General features: G+C 39.5%; 3 protein-coding genes across 5 annotated transcripts; 2 read left to right on the top strand and 1 right to left on the bottom strand.

Annotated features, from left to right (window-relative positions):
- LOC104737656 (calcium-transporting ATPase 2, endoplasmic reticulum-type-like) lies at positions 752 to 5,367 on the top strand. Of its 3 annotated transcripts, XM_010457880.2 has the most exons (7): positions 752 to 1,088; positions 1,243 to 2,800; positions 2,928 to 3,049; positions 3,128 to 3,162; positions 3,463 to 4,090; positions 4,206 to 4,315; positions 4,394 to 5,367. In XM_010457880.2, exons 2-7 carry the CDS (start codon positions 1,324 to 1,326, stop codon positions 5,196 to 5,198), a joined length of 3,177 nt encoding a protein of 1,058 aa, XP_010456182.1. In that variant the 5' UTR covers positions 752 to 1,088; positions 1,243 to 1,323; the 3' UTR covers positions 5,199 to 5,367. The 3 variants fall into 3 exon arrangements, with proteins under 3 accessions (XP_010456182.1, XP_010456183.1, XP_019090715.1); XM_010457881.2 differs by lacking the exon at positions 3,128 to 3,162 and having other exon boundaries at positions 3,428 to 4,090; positions 4,394 to 5,198; XM_019235170.1 differs by lacking the exons at positions 752 to 1,088; positions 3,128 to 3,162 and having other exon boundaries at positions 1,324 to 2,800; positions 3,428 to 4,090.
- Positions 6,513 to 7,309, bottom strand: LOC104737655. Its single transcript, XM_010457879.2, has one exon. The coding sequence runs from the start codon at positions 7,290 to 7,292 to the stop codon at positions 6,663 to 6,665; it is 630 nt and encodes a 209-aa protein (XP_010456181.1). The 5' UTR covers positions 7,293 to 7,309; the 3' UTR covers positions 6,513 to 6,662.
- On the top strand, positions 7,722 to 10,426 carry LOC104737654 (leucine-rich repeat extensin-like protein 5). The gene has a single exon (XM_010457878.2). The coding sequence runs from the start codon at positions 7,807 to 7,809 to the stop codon at positions 10,267 to 10,269; it is 2,463 nt and encodes an 820-aa protein (XP_010456180.1). The 5' UTR covers positions 7,722 to 7,806; the 3' UTR covers positions 10,270 to 10,426.

Here is a 16,789-nt window from a genome sequence, read left to right as displayed (position 1 = left end):
AAGGAGTTTTATTCCGCCGAAAACAAAATTAAGATAATTAAATGGGCTTTAGCAGAAATATTTCAGTTCGAAAATATAAGCTTATTTAGAAAATATAAACTTACAAAAATAGGAAAGTGCTGAAGTGGCACCAAAAATAAGGAAACTATACTTTATATATATATATGAGTTTGCCATTAGACGTGTATATAATAAGATAGTAAAACATATAGACAGCGTAGTGGAGGTAGAGTAGGCAGAGAGGCAATAATAATGGAAGAAACTTCGAGGAACTTCACTTTTTGTTGTAACCCAAAAACAAGAAAAATACGAGTATAAAGAATAAATAATGGTGGTACAATAGGAATAGGCTGCCGATTTTCAGACAAGGCACTCCTACTGACACATGTTTTGAAATAGAGAAAAATTAATTATTTATTTTACTGGTTGTTCGAAGTCTTTAAATCATTTGACTTTTTGCTTTGATTAGTTAAAAAAAAAAAAAGTTAATTGAATTTTATTAGAAATGGAATATCCCAATTACCAAATATCGAATCGACCGGAGCCGTACGGGAAAGGGGAAAGTCAAAACACGTAATAACGGTTATAAATGAAGGGTAATATGGTGTTTTTAAAGTACAGAATAAATAACGTTCAGTTTCTTCTTTATGAACAACCAATAAGATTGGACCACACACACCACTATTACCTAAACCTTCGCTTTTCTGTAAAGCAAAACCACAACCAAAGAGAAGAAGAGAAGAAGAGAAGAAGAAGAAGTAAAAGCATAAAAGAAAAAAATATTCATAAAAACAAAAAAGAAGGAAAACGAGTTTCAAACACAAAAACCACGACTTGTCCAAATCAGGATTTGTCCTTCTTCATTTTTAGTGGTAGAAGGCGAATCAAATTTTGGGAATTAAAATTTTTCCTCCTTTTTTTTTTTTTTTCAAAAATTAAAATTCGAAGGTCTTCTGCTTTGTCTCCAAGCAAACTTTTAGTCAAATCATTCATTTTTATTTTCTTTCTTGATGAAGTTTCTCTCATATAGTAATCAAAGTTCTATGACGAAAGCACTTACTGCTGGTGTGTGTCTTCTTGGAGTTTAGGTAAGAGTCTTTATGGTTTATACTTTATACTCTGTTTCTCTCTCTAACTTTATACTCACCCCAGTTCTTTGTTTTTCGTTTCTGGGTTTCTATTTTAATCAGATCTTGATTATTTAGTTTGTTATTTGACTTAAATTTCATTGTTTCATTGCAGGAATTTGATATTAACAAAAAAAACCGTTTTATTTTTTTGAGTAATTGATTCCAAAGCAAAAAAAAAAAAGCTTTTGAATCGATGGAGGAGGAGAAGTCCTTCTGGGCGTGGTCATGGTCTGTTGAGCAATGTCTGAAAGAGTACAATACAAGGCTAGACAAGGGTATAACAAGCGAAGATGTTCAAATCCGTCGTCAGAATTGCGGTTACAACGAGCTCGCCAAGGAGAAAGGCAAGCCTTTATGGCATCTTGTGTTGGAACAGTTTGACGATACGCTTGTGAAGATTCTTCTCGGTGCTGCGTTTATCTCTTTCGTTCTAGCCTTTTTAGGCGAAAGCGAGGAGCATGATGGCTCAGGTTCCGGGTTCGAGGCTTTCGTTGAGCCATTTGTCATTGTTTTGATTCTGATTTTGAACGCTGTGGTTGGTGTGTGGCAAGAGAGCAATGCTGAGAAAGCCCTTGAAGCTCTTAAAGAGATGCAATGTGAATCTGCAAAGGTTTTGAGAGACGGCACTGTGTTGCCGAATCTGCCTGCTAGAGAGCTTGTCCCTGGGGATATAGTGGAGTTGAACGTAGGAGATAAAGTCCCTGCTGATATGAGAGTTTCCGGTTTGAAAACGTCGACGTTAAGAGTCGAGCAAAGCTCTTTAACCGGAGAGGCAATGCCTGTTTTGAAAGGAGCCAATCTTGTTGTCACGAACGATTGTGAACTGCAAGGAAAAGAGAATATGGTTTTCGCGGGAACAACGGTTGCTAATGGAAGCTGCGTTTGCATTGTCACGAGTATCGGTATGGATACTGAAATCGGGAAAATACAAAAGCAGATTCACGAGGCTTCGCTTGAAGAGAGCGAGACTCCGTTAAAGAAGAAGCTAGACGAGTTTGGGAATAGACTTACTACAGCTATCTGCATAGTCTGTGTTCTTGTGTGGATGATTAACTACAAGAACTTCGTGTCTTGGGACGTTGTGGATGGCTATAAGCCTGTGAATTTCAGGTTCTCTTTCGAGAAATGTACTTACTACTTCAAAATCGCTGTTGCTCTAGCCGTGGCAGCTATCCCCGAGGGTTTACCTGCTGTGATCACGACGTGTCTAGCCTTAGGGACGAGGAAAATGGCGCAGAAGAACGCGATAGTGAGGAAGCTTCCAAGTGTTGAGACACTTGGTTGCACAACTGTGATCTGTTCAGACAAGACCGGGACTTTAACAACAAACCAGATGTCTGCAACGGAGTTCTTCACGTTAGGCGGTGAAACAACGACTACTCGGGTGTTTTCAGTCAATGGTACGACCTATGATCCTACAGATGGTGGAATTGTGGATTGGGGATGCAACAATATGGATATTGCTAACTTGCAAGCTGTGGCTGAGATATGTTCAATTTGTAATGATGCTGGAGTGTTCTATGAAGGCAAATTGTTTAGAGCTTCAGGTTTGCCTACTGAAGCTGCCTTGAAAGTGCTTGTTGAGAAAATGGGTATTCTAGAGAAGAAGAACGGTGAGAACATTGAGGAAGTTGCTAACTTTTCAGACAATGGTAGCTCAGTGAAGCTAGGTAAGTTTTATAATGTTTTCACACCATTACATTGTCTGTAGAATCACCATTACAATTTTATAATGTTTTCAAATCATTACACCATAGTTTTCATTCACTGATCTTTTCTCCATTCTTGCTGCATCAGCTTGTTGCGATTGGTGGAACAAAAGATCAAAAAAGGTAGCGACATTGGAGTTTGATCGTGTCCGTAAGTCCATGAGTGTTATTGTGCGCGAACCAAATGGACAAAACCGGCTCCTCGTTAAGGTAAAACATCATTATTGCCTCTTCTCTTGTTTTTAGTTAAAAACGTTATCTGAATCTTCCCCTTTAATTTCTTTGCAGGGTGCAGCTGAGAGTATACTTGAGAGAAGTTCTTANATTTTATAATGTTTTCAAATCATTACACCGTAGTTTTCATTCATTGATCTTTTCTCCATATTTGCTGCATCAGCTTGTTGCGATTGGTGGAACAAAAGATCAAAAAAGGTAGCGACATTGGAGTTTGATCGTGTCCGTAAGTCCATGAGTGTTATTGTGCGCGAACCAAATGGACAAAACCGGCTTCTCGTTAAGGTAAAACATCATTATTGCCTTCTCTTGTTAAAAACGTTTTCTGAATCTTCCCTTTTAATTTCTTTGCAGGGAGCAGCTGAGAGTATACTTGAGAGAAGTTCATCTGCACAGCTTGCTGATGGAACTCTTGTCCCTTTAGATGAATCTAGCAGAGAAGTAATCCTCAAGAAACATTCTGAAATGACTTCAAAGGGATTGAGATGTTTAGGATTGGCTTACAAAGACGAATTAGAAGAGTTTTCAGATTACTCTTCTGAAGAACATCCTTCACACAAGAAGCTTTTAGACCCTTGTAGCTATTCGAACATCGAAACAAATCTAATCTTCGTTGGAGTTGTTGGTCTTAGAGATCCTCCACGCGAAGAAGTTGGCAGAGCAATCGAAGATTGCAGAGACGCTGGGATTAGAGTAATGGTGATAACTGGAGATAACAAATCAACAGCTGAAGCTATTTGTTGTGAGATTAGATTGTTCTCGGAGAATGAAGATCTTTCACAGAGTAGCTTCACCGGTAAAGAGTTCATGTCTCTTCCCGCTTCAAGGAGATCCGAAATCTTGTCCAAATCTGGAGGGAAAGTGTTCTCTCGAGCTGAGCCAAGGCATAAGCAAGAAATAGTTAGGATGCTTAAGGAAATGGGAGAGATCGTTGCGATGACTGGTGATGGTGTGAATGATGCTCCTGCTTTGAAACTCGCTGACATTGGAATCGCCATGGGAATCACTGGAACAGAGGTAAAAAAATTAACTAACTTAACTGTAAAAACATGTTAACTGAGCAAAAAAAAACTGAGACCTTAAGTTTTAAAGACATTAATACTTACTCTATGATGCTTCTGTGCATTGTCAGGTTGCGAAAGAAGCTTCGGATATGGTACTTGCAGATGATAATTTCAGCACTATCGTCTCAGCTGTAGCAGAGGGTCGGTCCATTTACAACAACATGAAAGCTTTTATCAGGTAACAACAAAAAGATCATGTTTGTTCTGCTTTTTCCTCTGTAATTGTACTGATCTTGTGGAAATAAATGATTTCAAGGTATATGATATCATCAAACGTTGGAGAGGTGATCTCTATCTTCCTAACGGCGGCATTGGGGATACCGGAATGTATGATACCGGTTCAGCTTCTTTGGGTTAATCTGGTAACTGATGGTCCACCAGCTACAGCGTTAGGCTTCAATCCAGCTGATATTGATATTATGAAGAAACCACCGCGCAAAAGCGATGATTCCCTCATTGATTCGTGGGTTCTTATCCGATATCTAGTGATTGGTTCTTATGTTGGAGTTGCCACTGTTGGAATCTTTGTCTTGTGGTACACACAAGCTTCTTTCCTCGGTATTAGCCTCATCGCAGATGGACATACATTGGTCAGCTTCAATCAGCTTCAGAATTGGTCAGAGTGTTCTTCGTGGGGAACCAACTTCACAGCGGCTCCTTACACAATCGCAGGTGGTCTTAGGACAGTCGCGTTTGAGAAAAATCCTTGCGATTACTTCACTTTAGGGAAAGTCAAGCCAATGACTCTATCGCTCTCTGTTCTTGTGGCAATTGAGATGTTCAACTCGTTGAACGCTTTGTCTGAAGACAACAGTCTCTTAAAGATGCCGCCATGGAGAAACCCTTGGCTTCTTGTGGCAATGACCGTCTCCTTTGCGCTTCACTGCGTCATCCTCTATGTTCCTTTCTTAGCTAATGTGTTTGGGATCGTGCCTTTGAGTTTCAGGGAATGGTTTGTGGTTATTCTTGTTTCCTTCCCTGTGATTTTAATCGATGAAGGTCTTAAGTTCATTGGGAGAAGCAGAAGGACAAGAATCAAGAAGAAGATCAAGACAATGTAAAAGTCTGGTCTACACCAATAGACAAAAGACTGTAACTTTTTTCTTACAATCTTTTGTTTCATTAAGGAAACCTCAACCAAAAACACAGTAGTAGTAACATGTTGTTTTTTAAAATTTTTGTGGACGCATAATCAAACTTTGGATTTGATGTAATCTCTTTTGCATGCAATTTTTGTTTCATCAAGAAACACAGACAAAAAAAATTATTAAAGATTCTCTCAGTTTCCATTAAACCCTCAACCAAAGATCAGTCAGAAGATGAAAGAAAAAAAGGAAAACAATCAAACATGATAATTCAAAATTACTACTGTTTTTATTGGAATATAATGCTTAGCTGTATTAAGTGTTATAATTTGATTGGATAAAGTTTTTAATGATGTGTGAATAGGAGAGCTTAAAACGCTGAGTTGGGAGTCTGGATTGTATTGATTGGAATTGCTAGAGTCTCCACTTTGCTCGATTCCCTTCAAAATTACTACTGTTTTTATTGGAATATAATGCTTAGCTGTATTAAGTGTTATAATTGGATTGAATAAAGTTGTTAATGATGTGTGAATAGGAGAGCTAAAAAGCTGAGTTGGGAGTCTGGAGGGACTCTTTTGATTTAATTGTTTATATATTTATATTATTTTGTGACTATGGTAAAATCATATATATATATATATATATAAACTATTTGATTGTTTGATACTTTGAGTATAGTTTACATTAAATTCTATACAAATATAAATTGTAGGTGTGATTGTTTATATATGGCAGCAAATTAGTTATTTTTTGGTTCTTTGAAATGTTGAATAAAATAGTAAAGAATGGGAGAAGAGACCCAATTAGCTATATCCATGTTTTAAGAGAGAGCGAGGCCGGTAAGTCTCCAAGGTCATCGTCTGAAAAAACATTTGATTCTAAAAGTGTTTTTTAACTACATTAAAAATCGCCTTACTTGGAGAATCATAAAGCATGCGTAGCTAGGACAGCCAATTGAAACAAAAGCTACCCCTCCCTTTTGATGGAGCTGTGAACATCTGTCCCGGTTGTATTCTGTGCAGAATGTCTTTTGGTCCAAAAGAGGTGGAGAACTGGTCCTTTGACCAGAGATTAATTACATCATGTGGAAACAAACGTTGGATTTGATGTAATTAATCTCTTTTTCATGCAATTTTTGTTTCATCAAGAAACACAGACAAAACAAATTATTACAGATTCTTTCAGTTTCCATTCTCAACCAAAGATCAGTCAGAGGATGAAAAAAAGGAAAACATAATAATTCAAAATGAACACCCTAGTCTAATCATTAGAATTGTTAGCTTTAAGATGTGGACGAAAAAACAAAGTTTGGATTTGATATAATCTTAAGAAAATCTATTACATATTCTCTCAAAGTCAATTAAGACCTTAACCAAAGAAGCAAACTTTGGATTTAATATAGTCTATGATTTTTTTGTGTATAAACTCAGTATGTTATCATCAAGCAACCCGGACAAGTTTTGTTGAATCAACAAAGACTAATTCATTACAGATTCTCTCAAATTCCATTAAGACATCAACCAGAATCCCAGATTTACCTCTTGTCATCAACATCTTGACCAAGCCCTTTATGTGTTTACCAAATCTGCCTCTCTCAACCACATCGTTGACTAAGATGACTTTGTTCCTCTTCTTATCTTCTCCCACAAGAAACTCCATCAATCTTCTGACATCTTCTTGAGTCCGACCAAGACAATTCTTCGATTGACAAACGCTCACGAGCGCCGCAGCAAACCCTGAGGCCGCTTTATCGTGCACCGGAGGAGTAGCAACTCTCGAGGGTTTTGTCTGCGGAAGCGGAAACGAGATTGCTCTGGAGAAACTAGGGTTTTTGTTGTTGTGTGAGTATGATGATGAGGAAGAAGGTGATGACGTCGATGCTGGTTTTGAAAGATTGGTAGATGAAGCCGAAGCGGCGGCAGCGTTAACTGTGGATTTAAAGCGGCGGGAGATGGATCTCAACGGTGGTTGCGGCTGTGGAGGGAGAGAAGGGAGGTTGAAAGATGAAACGGAGGCTGAGAGAGTATCCATGGCTGACGATAAAATGAAAGAATTGCAGTCCTTTAACATATTATCCACCCGGAGATGATTAATACAGTTATAAATATTTCAATTTCCCTTTTTTTATGTATTAAAAATAATAATAATTTGTTAACAATTTTAAAAATATCTGAGGTAACGTACATAATTGAAAAAACTGCCAATAAAATACTGGATCTAGAGTTTTCGTTAAAAAAAAAAATCTAAGTAGGTTTTGTTTAGTCAAAGTTGATTTTGTTTAATCACATATTCCTACATTTAATAAGCGTATATACTAAATGAGTAATTTTTGTAATTCTGAAATGAAAGGTATCTGATTCTGAACACGTATTTTAAAATTTGTGAGAAGAACGTATCTAATAAAGTGAATCCAATACTTTTCTTTGTGTTACTGATATACTTGTCTCAATAAGGTATGTTTCGTGTAGGCTAAAGTTGTCTCCTCTCGTTCTTGAGCTTTTAGCTTATCTATTTGAACCAAACGTATGGAAACAATTCTACATACTCACACCGATCCAATAAACTAGTGAGAGTTGAGAGAATAATGTTTAATAATCGACAATCTCGCCGGAGGTTTCGGCTCGGAAACTTAGCTAGACTTGTCCAGTTACGTCAAAACGTCAGCCAACAACCACCGCCACCACGAATGACTCTTCAAGAAACATTGTCTCAATCGCCACCACAGTCACCTCCTCCAACTCAATTTTCATCTCCGATACCTTCAACATCAACAGTTCCTTTTATCGAATCCCGTCAAAATAGCGGCGGCTCTCCACCACAACCAAAGTCATCAACATTGTCGCCGTTATCACCAAAACCAAAGGAAGAGTCTCAGTCGCAGCCAATGCCACCACTCATGTCAAAACATGTCGAAACACATCGGAGTCTACTTATCCACTCACCACCCAAGTCACCGCTAATACCGCCACTGATGTCAAAACATGTCAAAACACATCGAAATCTACTTATCGAATCACCACCTAACTCCCCACAAGAGTCCACTGAGTCTCAACTGCAATCTCTAGCCTTGGTGCCTCCTACACCAACAACACCAAAAGCAAAAACGCCATTGTCCCCTCCGTCAACGCTAAAGCCTACCGAAGAATCTCAGTCTCGACGGTCTCCTCGATCACCTCCGCCGCAAGCATCACCACCGTCATTGTCAGGACCAGAATCTCAGATGCCTTTACCACCACCCGAAGCCAAATCCCCACCTTCTTCACCTTTAACGCTTGACACTAATGAAGAATTCAATTCCAATACATCTCCACCGTCTACATCCATTAATGAAACTCGATTACGACCATCGCCTCCAACATTATCAGAAACATCACAAGCAGCCATGACTCCTCCACCATCTTCACCGTCAACGTTAAACGCTAATGAAGAATTCCAATCCCAATCGTCTCCACTCCCGTCTAAATCCACTGATGAAAATATTTCCCAAACACAATTAATTTCGTCGCCACCACCACCGGCATTATCAGAATCTAGAGAATCTCATCCGCTTTTACTAGAAGCCATAATACCACCGTCTTCGCCGTCAACAAACGAAAATTTTCATTCATCGCTTCTGACATCTAAATCCGTTAACGAAACTCGGTTCCGATCATCGCCTCCGTCGGAAGCATCGCCACCATCACCGTCCGAGAAAGGTGATACTCAATCGCCTTCATCACCATCAGAAGCCAAATACCCACCGTCTCCACCGTCCCAACCGCCTCCACTATCTAAATCCATTAATGAAACAAGGCCTCCATCCGCGCCTCCGTCATTATCAGAATCTGGTAAATCTCAACCGTTTTTGCCACCACAAGAATCTAGAATTCCACCGTCCCCGCCGTCGACGCTAAACGCAACAGAAAAATCCCAATCGCAACCGCTTTTGCCGTCTAAATCCATTAATCAAACACTTTTCCGGTCATCGCCTCTGTCGGAAGCATTGTCAAAATCCGGTGAATCTCAACCATCTGTACCACTTCCAGAAGTCAAAACTCCACCGTCAATGCCAAAAGTTAATAAAGAGTTCCAATCCCAAACGCCTCCGCCGCCTCTGCCGTCTAAATCTGTTGCTGAAACTCAACTCCGATCTTCGCCACCACCGTCGTTATTAAAATCTGATATAAAATCTCAATCCCAAACGTCTCCATTTTCAACGCGAGTTGAAGAATCTCAATCCCAACCGCCTCCACCGCTTCTGCCATCTAAATCTACTGATGAAACTCGGTTCAAATCACCACCATCATCATCGGATTCTGTTGAATCCCAGTCGTCTTTACCACCATCGAAAGCCAAAAATCTACCGTCTTCGCCGTCAATGCTAAAGGCTAAAGAAGATTTCCGATCTGAAACGTCACCACCACCAGAAGCCAAAATCCCACCGTCTCCGCCGTCAACACTAAGCGAAACTGAAAAATCACAACACCAGTCGCCTCCACCGTTTCTGCCATCTAAATCAATTGATGGTACTCGGTCCCAATCACTACTACCACCATCAACATATACTGAGAACCCTAATTCAACACCGCCACCATTGTTGTCTTCGAAAGCTGCTAAAAACCTCAGATCTCAATCGCAGATGAAAACACCAATCCCCTCTCCTTCCACTTCTCCAGCCACGATCAACGCACCACCATCTCCTCCTCCGAAATCGCCGCCGCCACTTTCATCCTCACTCAAATCCCAGATAATTTCGTCACCTAAACTATCGTCACTCCAAACTGAACCTAATAAGTCAACTGAATCTCACACTTCAGCAGATCACAACAAGGATCTAAACCACAACTCAGATAAACCGGACGTTAAGCTCATGAAGAATAAAAACAGGGGAAAGGCAATTTGGTCAGAGAAAAAAACAGAGCCGATGATTATGATGTTCATCAACAGTAACGTCCAAGGACTCAACACGTCACTATCGCTTGATTCATCATCCTTCGATCATGAACCAGGCGTCCACTTAACCATCGATTCTGGTCATAGTTGTGATTTCTCTTCAAAAGTGTTTTAGTGTTGTGACTTGTCTCACACGTATGTGTATATGCAAATTTATATATGATATCATCATGAGTTACAACAAAAGAAAAAAACCTTGTGTAACAAAAATTTGGCGCCATTACAAAAAATGGGCCTTTTTGGTTGGGTAAACTTAAGGCTAAGTTGATTTACTATACAGGTTCGGCCCACTGAACCTTGCGTAGGAGAAAATGAATCTTTTGTACGCCTTTTTTTTTTTTTTTTGGTTGGCATATGTCTTAGCATAAACCACAATCCCAATTGAAAAAAGGGAAATATGATCTTCTTTTTGTTGTTGTCAACATGCATTACTAGTATTACGTTCCTGTATTAATTATGACTTTATGAGATTAGTTTACGTTACAATGTTACGTTAATTATATGGATCAGGGGGTTCAGGGGGCAGGGCCATTCGTGTAAACGTAACTGTATGTGTATATATGTAAAGAATGAACTATTGTATTGCCTTAGCTTGCACTGATCATATTGAGCCAGCTTAATATATCATACTCAAACATTATTTCATGTTATGAAGTAGAAGAAAAATATCAGCATGCATGTTATGAATTCTAAATAAGAAATTATCAACCACTAAGAATTATACTTACGTTTATGCACTTATATATGTACTCTATTAATTATTTTGGTTTTATATTAATCTTCAACCTCTTGATTGATTCTTATACAAATATCAAAATAAATAATGTTATTTTGTTTTGTATATTTTTTATATACAGCTGTTGGTCAAACTGGTACAGTTGATATGGTAAATGAAAAGTCAAATCACAATACAAATTCCCATGATGTGCAATATATACACTGTTCACCTCTTTTTTTGATGTAATTCAATCTAAAATAATCTCACTTTCGAAAACGGAAGCTAGTAACATTTGTTATTGCACAATACAAACTCCCATAGAATTAACATTCGAATTCTCAACCTATCATTTCTTTTCAACACACACAAACAATAGAACGTTTTTGATGAAATTTGATTTACTAGTAAATGAAACCCCAAAAAAAAAAAAAGAATACAAATACAAGCCAGAGACCGGATATATCAAAATCAGAAGTAGTTTTTTTAATTAAAGCTATATAGGGGGGAAAAGGAGCTGGATGGCATTATAGAGAGCATATAGAGACAAACATGCCTCAAAACTTTTTGACAGAATGCTTTATTGTAGTATTTATTACTTCCCTAATTACAATGTAGCCAAAAACGAAGTCGTCGCCAGACTACTATTCATGCATGCATACCCATCTGTGTTTAAATTCAAACACTATTGGGAACATACAATATATGCATATATCGTTGTAGACAGAGGCGTGAAGTTCCACGTGAAAAAATACCCCATGCCATAAAGAAACAAGAGTAATGTCTTCGCGTTGAACAACTTTTTCCACTAATACTTCCAATTAGCGTAGACCTGATTCTGCAACTTATCTAGTTAGCTTATTGTGTTCATATTAATATGGCCTTTACAATCTTCGCCACTTACCCATAATCAAAATATTACGAATATACGAGGTTACACGCAAAAAACGTATAAAACAAAGATATCTAAGAAAATTTCTAGAATATATATAGTACTATTCCATCTTTTGTTAATATATAGCTAGCCAGTATATGTTTTAATTTGCAACAAGATAACCTTTGATAATTGATGTGTGATAATTAAAATTTTATACTGTAATTTTATTTCTCAGTTTTATGTATTACTGTGTGTCTAATTGAAATGTGTATTTATTTTAGTGCAAATTAATTGAGTTTTTGAAACGTGCATATAACTGATAAAGTGGGAACTTGGCAGTGATACCAAAAAAGTAAAACAAAAATAAATATGTTTCTACAACTGGTCATCCTCAATGTACCCAACTACTACTCTGACGATTTTCTCTTGCCTTATTTATTTCTCGATTTCATATACTATATGTCTATGTATATTTCGTTTATAAATGTAGTTTAATCTCAACCAATCGCATATAATCTATTTTCCTAATATAAGAAATTAAAAAAAAAAAGTTCGCAGAATATGCAAAAATTTCAATGAAAACATGTCGGCTGAGAAATAATTAATGACGTGGATACTTAAAATGAATACAAAAATAATTATATTTTAAAGAAGACAAGGCAAGCGCTAGGGTTTTGGAATGACAATTTGTTTCGGTCTTCTTAAAAGCCCACCACCTCCTCATCATCATTCCCTCATCATAACACCATCACCATCTCTCTCTCTCTCTCTCCCTCTATTGTCTTTTTCTCTCTCTAAGTATTACTCCTTTAAGATTGAGCTGTGACTGTGTGATGGTTATCATGAAGAGAGGCTATTTCTGTTGTGGGGAATGTTGTTTGGATCGAGGATATCATATCCACACCATACACAAGTTTTTATATATATATATTACGATATGCATGATACGATTGTGCAATATTGTCCATATATATGGTATCGTCGGACCAGGCTTCATTCCCCTCAACATGTTAAATGCCGTCAATCACTCATGGATTGTTTATTTTGGTTTTGACAATGTTGGCTGTTTGATGAACATTCTCTCTCTCTCTCTCTCTCTCTAACTGTTTCTATGCTGATCCTGATTGATCCAATAATCATTTTCTTGCATTGTGTACAAGTCGGCAAAAACTACAAAAACCAATTTAAATGATCCTTCCCACTTAAATGACTACAAAATGCTAACGTGATTAGTATACATTTAATTTATGATGACGGATCGAGTCTCTTCTTTGAGGCAATGACTTTTTCAGTGAATAATATTCGTAATCGATTAAGTGGGAAGGAAACCGGTTAACATTTTTTTTTTTGAAAAAGCAGAAACTGGTTAACATAATAAGTAATTTTATGCCTGTTTAGAGATATATATGCAATTCGTATTTGATTAAGTGGGAAGGCAATCGGTTTTTCGTAACATGATATTTTTATCCATATAGGTTATAAGTTTGGACACTAGTTGAAGATATCATCACATATCCTATATTGTTAACAACTTACTTTAGGACTCCTTGGAAGCAGGAAAAGACGCGACCCCATTCCTTCATCCTCCATCTTCGCCGATCTCGGCGTCGGCTCCTACCGGCCACCATGACTAAAAAGAAACCCAAAAAAACACCTCCTATCGCTTGTATCCCCTCCCCCCTCAACAAATAGGTCCCTCGGATCTCCTAGATCTGAACAGTTATCTGAGCCCTCCAAGGTCTTGGCTAATTTAGGAGTTTCCGTTTCAGCCGATCCATCCTCTCGTGTGGAGGCGGAGTCAAAATCTGGAAACTCTAATTTCCCTGCTCCAGCAACCGCAGTCCCTCGACATCCGGTATCAGCTGTCACCAGTGAGAAAGTAAATCCCGGAAACCCTCAAACCGTGATGAACACAATTGAGGCAAACCCGACAATTACTACTCCCAATCTAGCCTCTCCGGTGAATCAGGTGCCGTCATCTGACTCCCCGTGGAAAAATCTTGTTAACGGTAGCTCGATAAAGCTATCAAAGAAAGGTACTCCCTTCACTCTTGATTCGGGTGAAGCTTGTGTAACGATACCAAACTCGGTGATTGAAAAAAATAGAAAAGCCTGGGACAGCTTCATCCTTGGTCAATTCTACGAGGAACCTCCATCTAGAGGTGCGGTACAGGCGATTGCGAACGGTATATGGAGTCGCCAACGTAAGGACATCTCGGTCTCCAAAATGGAGGGAAACTCTTTTCTTTTTCGAGTACCCTGCCCAAATGCTCGACATAGAATTCTTAGCCAGTGTCTCTGGCAAATAGACGGACAGTCGATGTTTGTAGCCAAGTGGTCTCCGGAGATCACACCCTCAAAACCGGAACTATCTATGGTCCCAGTGTGGCTTGAATTTGTGGGAGTCCCCTTGCAATTTTTCAATCGCGAATGACTTGAACACCTAGCGGGTCTGGTTGGACACCCGGTCTGTCTTCACCCACAAACCGAAAATCTGATCAACGTGGAGGTAGCAAAGGTATACACAGTCATTGATCCGAGGAAACCGCTGCCAGAAGCTGTGAGTGCCCGCTTTGAATCCGGAGAAGTAAAGCGTACTCAGGTCTCGAGTCCATGGCTTCCTTCCCTTTGTAGTCATTTTAAGAAAGTGGGACATACAATATCCCATTGCTCCAAAGCGCCGCCCAAGTGTTCTACATGTGGCTCTGTAAAACACCCTACTGCAGAATGCCCAAGAGCAAAAAAGGAGAAGGCACTAGGAAAACGCCCTATAGCAAGCCAACTTCCCATCATAGGGTTACCACCAAACCTGGATTTGGGTGACCAATCGGTCTCCAAGCTCCCACCTGTTCAAAATGTAATCCACCCGGTTGTCCCGCTAAAACCAGTACCAGCGGAAACAGTCCCACCCGTATGGTCAGTTGGGAAGAGTGCAAAACTTGTGGCTTCTCCAAGGACAGAAAATAATTCAAATTCACCTAAATCAGCTTCACCTCCTCGTGTTCTGGGTCTTGACGATGGTAAACTGTGTATTGACTTGAGAGACAATCTATTTTCCCATCTATCACCCCAAGAAAATGCAACAGGCGATGAGGAGTCAGAAACAAGTTCAGCCAATCTCTCGGAAGAAGATGACAATTCGGAAGCAGAAGAAGATCGCTTCTTAAAGGTTGTCTCCAAGAGAATGCTGAGACAAAAGTTGCGTAAGGACCGGGTAAGAGGCCCCTTAAACCTCTAAACCCCATATCCTTTTATGGATATTTTTGTTGGAATGTAAGGGGGTTTAATGACCCTGTAAAGCGGAGAAGTATTAGGAAGTGGTTGAAACAAAATCAACCAGTTTTTGGTGGGATTATTGAGACTTATGTCAATCCCTTAAAAGCGGATAATATAGCCTCTCGAACTTTTCCGGGATGGTCTTTTGTTAATAACTATGAGTTTTCAGATCTAGGAAAGATCTGGATCGTTTGGCATCCCTCTGTTCAGGTAACTATTATCAGTAAATCCTTGCAGATGATCACATGCCGTGTCAAACTGCCTTTTGTCCATCACCAGCTTGTTATCTCTGTGGTCTACGCCTCCTCTACGAGTAATTCTGCAAGGAAAGATCTTTGGGCTGAGATTGTGGATTTAGCCGCAGACTCGACACTCACAAGTTTGCCCTGGACTGTTCTAGGTGATTTCAACCAAACGCTTCTGCCTCACGAACACTCTGACCAAGATGCAAATGTGATGACTTCGGGAACGCGCGACCTCACACAATGCCTCACTTCAGCCTCTCTAACTGATCTTCCCTACTGTGGCAACACCTTCACTTGGACAAACAAACACACATCTGGTCACGTTGCAAAGACACTTGACAGAATTGTTGTAAACGCGGAATGGATCTCAGCTTTCCCCTCTTCCCTAGCAGTTTTTGGAGAACCTGCCTTCTCGGATCACAGTCCCTGTTGTCTGTTCCTGGATACTCAAGTGCCAAAGAGGAAGAAGCCTTTTAAATTTCTGGTGATGTTGAACAACCACCCAGATTTTGCTCTCCTTGTAAAGCTCTGGTGGGACGGCCTCAACTTTAATGGAACCAAGATGTTCAAAATAGCAAAGAAACTAAAAGCCCTGAAAGGAGTGATTCGTGAGTTCAGCAAAGGAAATTACTCAGGTATTGAGAAGCGAGTACAACTGGCCTACGATGAACTCCTTCGATGTCAGCAGGACTTACTTAAAGCACCCACTATGCAGCTAGCTATGCAGGAAAAACTAGCGCATCAGGAATGGTGTTTTTTAGCTAGAGCTGACGAATCCTATCTAAGACAAAAGTCTCGTATATGTTGGCTCGAAGAGGGGGATAAGAACTCAAGATTTTTCCACCAGTCCGTTATTGTCAGGCAAGGATTTAACGAGATCATCTTCCTTCTTGATAACAATGATCAGGTGGTGGACTCTAGCCAAGGTATCCAAAACCTTGTGGTGGAATTCTATCAAAATCTACTCGAAGAGCAGCACCAACTCACCACAGCATCGGTTCCAGAATTAACTGAGCTACTTCCTCAACGATGCTCTGAGGCAGCTTCTCGGATTCTGAACTCACCAGTAACGCCGGAGGAGATAAGAAATGTTATATTCTCGTTGCCACAAAACAAAGCCCCGGGTCCCGACGGCTATTGCGTTGAATTTTTCACAGCCCACTGGGAAACTGTCGGCCAATCAGTAATAGATGCAGTCCTGGAATTTTTCCATTCTGGTAAGCTCCTCACTCAGTGGAATGCCACCATTCTGACTTTGATCCCAAAGATCCCAAATGCACAGCGAGTGACTCAATTTAGACCCATATCCTGCTGCAACACCTTATACAAAGTCATCTCCAAGCTACTTGCTAATAAGCTTAAGAAGGTACTCCCTGATTTGATCTCCAACTCTCAATCTGCGTTCATACCGGGTAGACTTTTGGTGGAGAATGTGTTGCTTGCAACTGAGTTAGTGCAAGGATTTAACCAGAAGAATATCTCCTCCAGAGGAATGCTTAAAGTGGACTTGACGAAGGCTTTT

The sequence above is a fragment of the Camelina sativa genome, chromosome 13 (assembly GCF_000633955.1).
Source record: "Camelina sativa cultivar DH55 chromosome 13, Cs, whole genome shotgun sequence".
Classification (NCBI taxonomy): domain Eukaryota; kingdom Viridiplantae; phylum Streptophyta; class Magnoliopsida; order Brassicales; family Brassicaceae; genus Camelina; species Camelina sativa.
The sequence above is the reverse complement of the archived record's forward strand: the minus strand, read 5'-3'. Positions and strand labels throughout refer to the sequence as shown.

Bases quoted from the DNA above. Each gene is read 5' to 3' on its own strand.
- LOC104737656 (XM_010457880.2), top strand. From the start codon at position 1,324: ATGGAGGAGGAGAAGTCCTTCTGGGCGTGGTCATGGTCTGTTGAGCAA. The intron at 3,050-3,127 runs GTAAAACATCAT...ATTTCTTTGCAG, and splicing joins AAAACCGGCTCCTCGTTAAG to GGTGCAGCTGAGAGTATACT. The intron at 4,091-4,205 runs GTAAAAAAATTA...GTGCATTGTCAG, and splicing joins TGGGAATCACTGGAACAGAG to GTTGCGAAAGAAGCTTCGGA.
- LOC104737655 (XM_010457879.2), bottom strand. From the start codon at position 7,292: ATGTTAAAGGACTGCAATTCTTTCATTTTATCGTCAGCCATGGATACT.
- LOC104737654 (XM_010457878.2), top strand. From the start codon at position 7,807: ATGTTTAATAATCGACAATCTCGCCGGAGGTTTCGGCTCGGAAACTTA.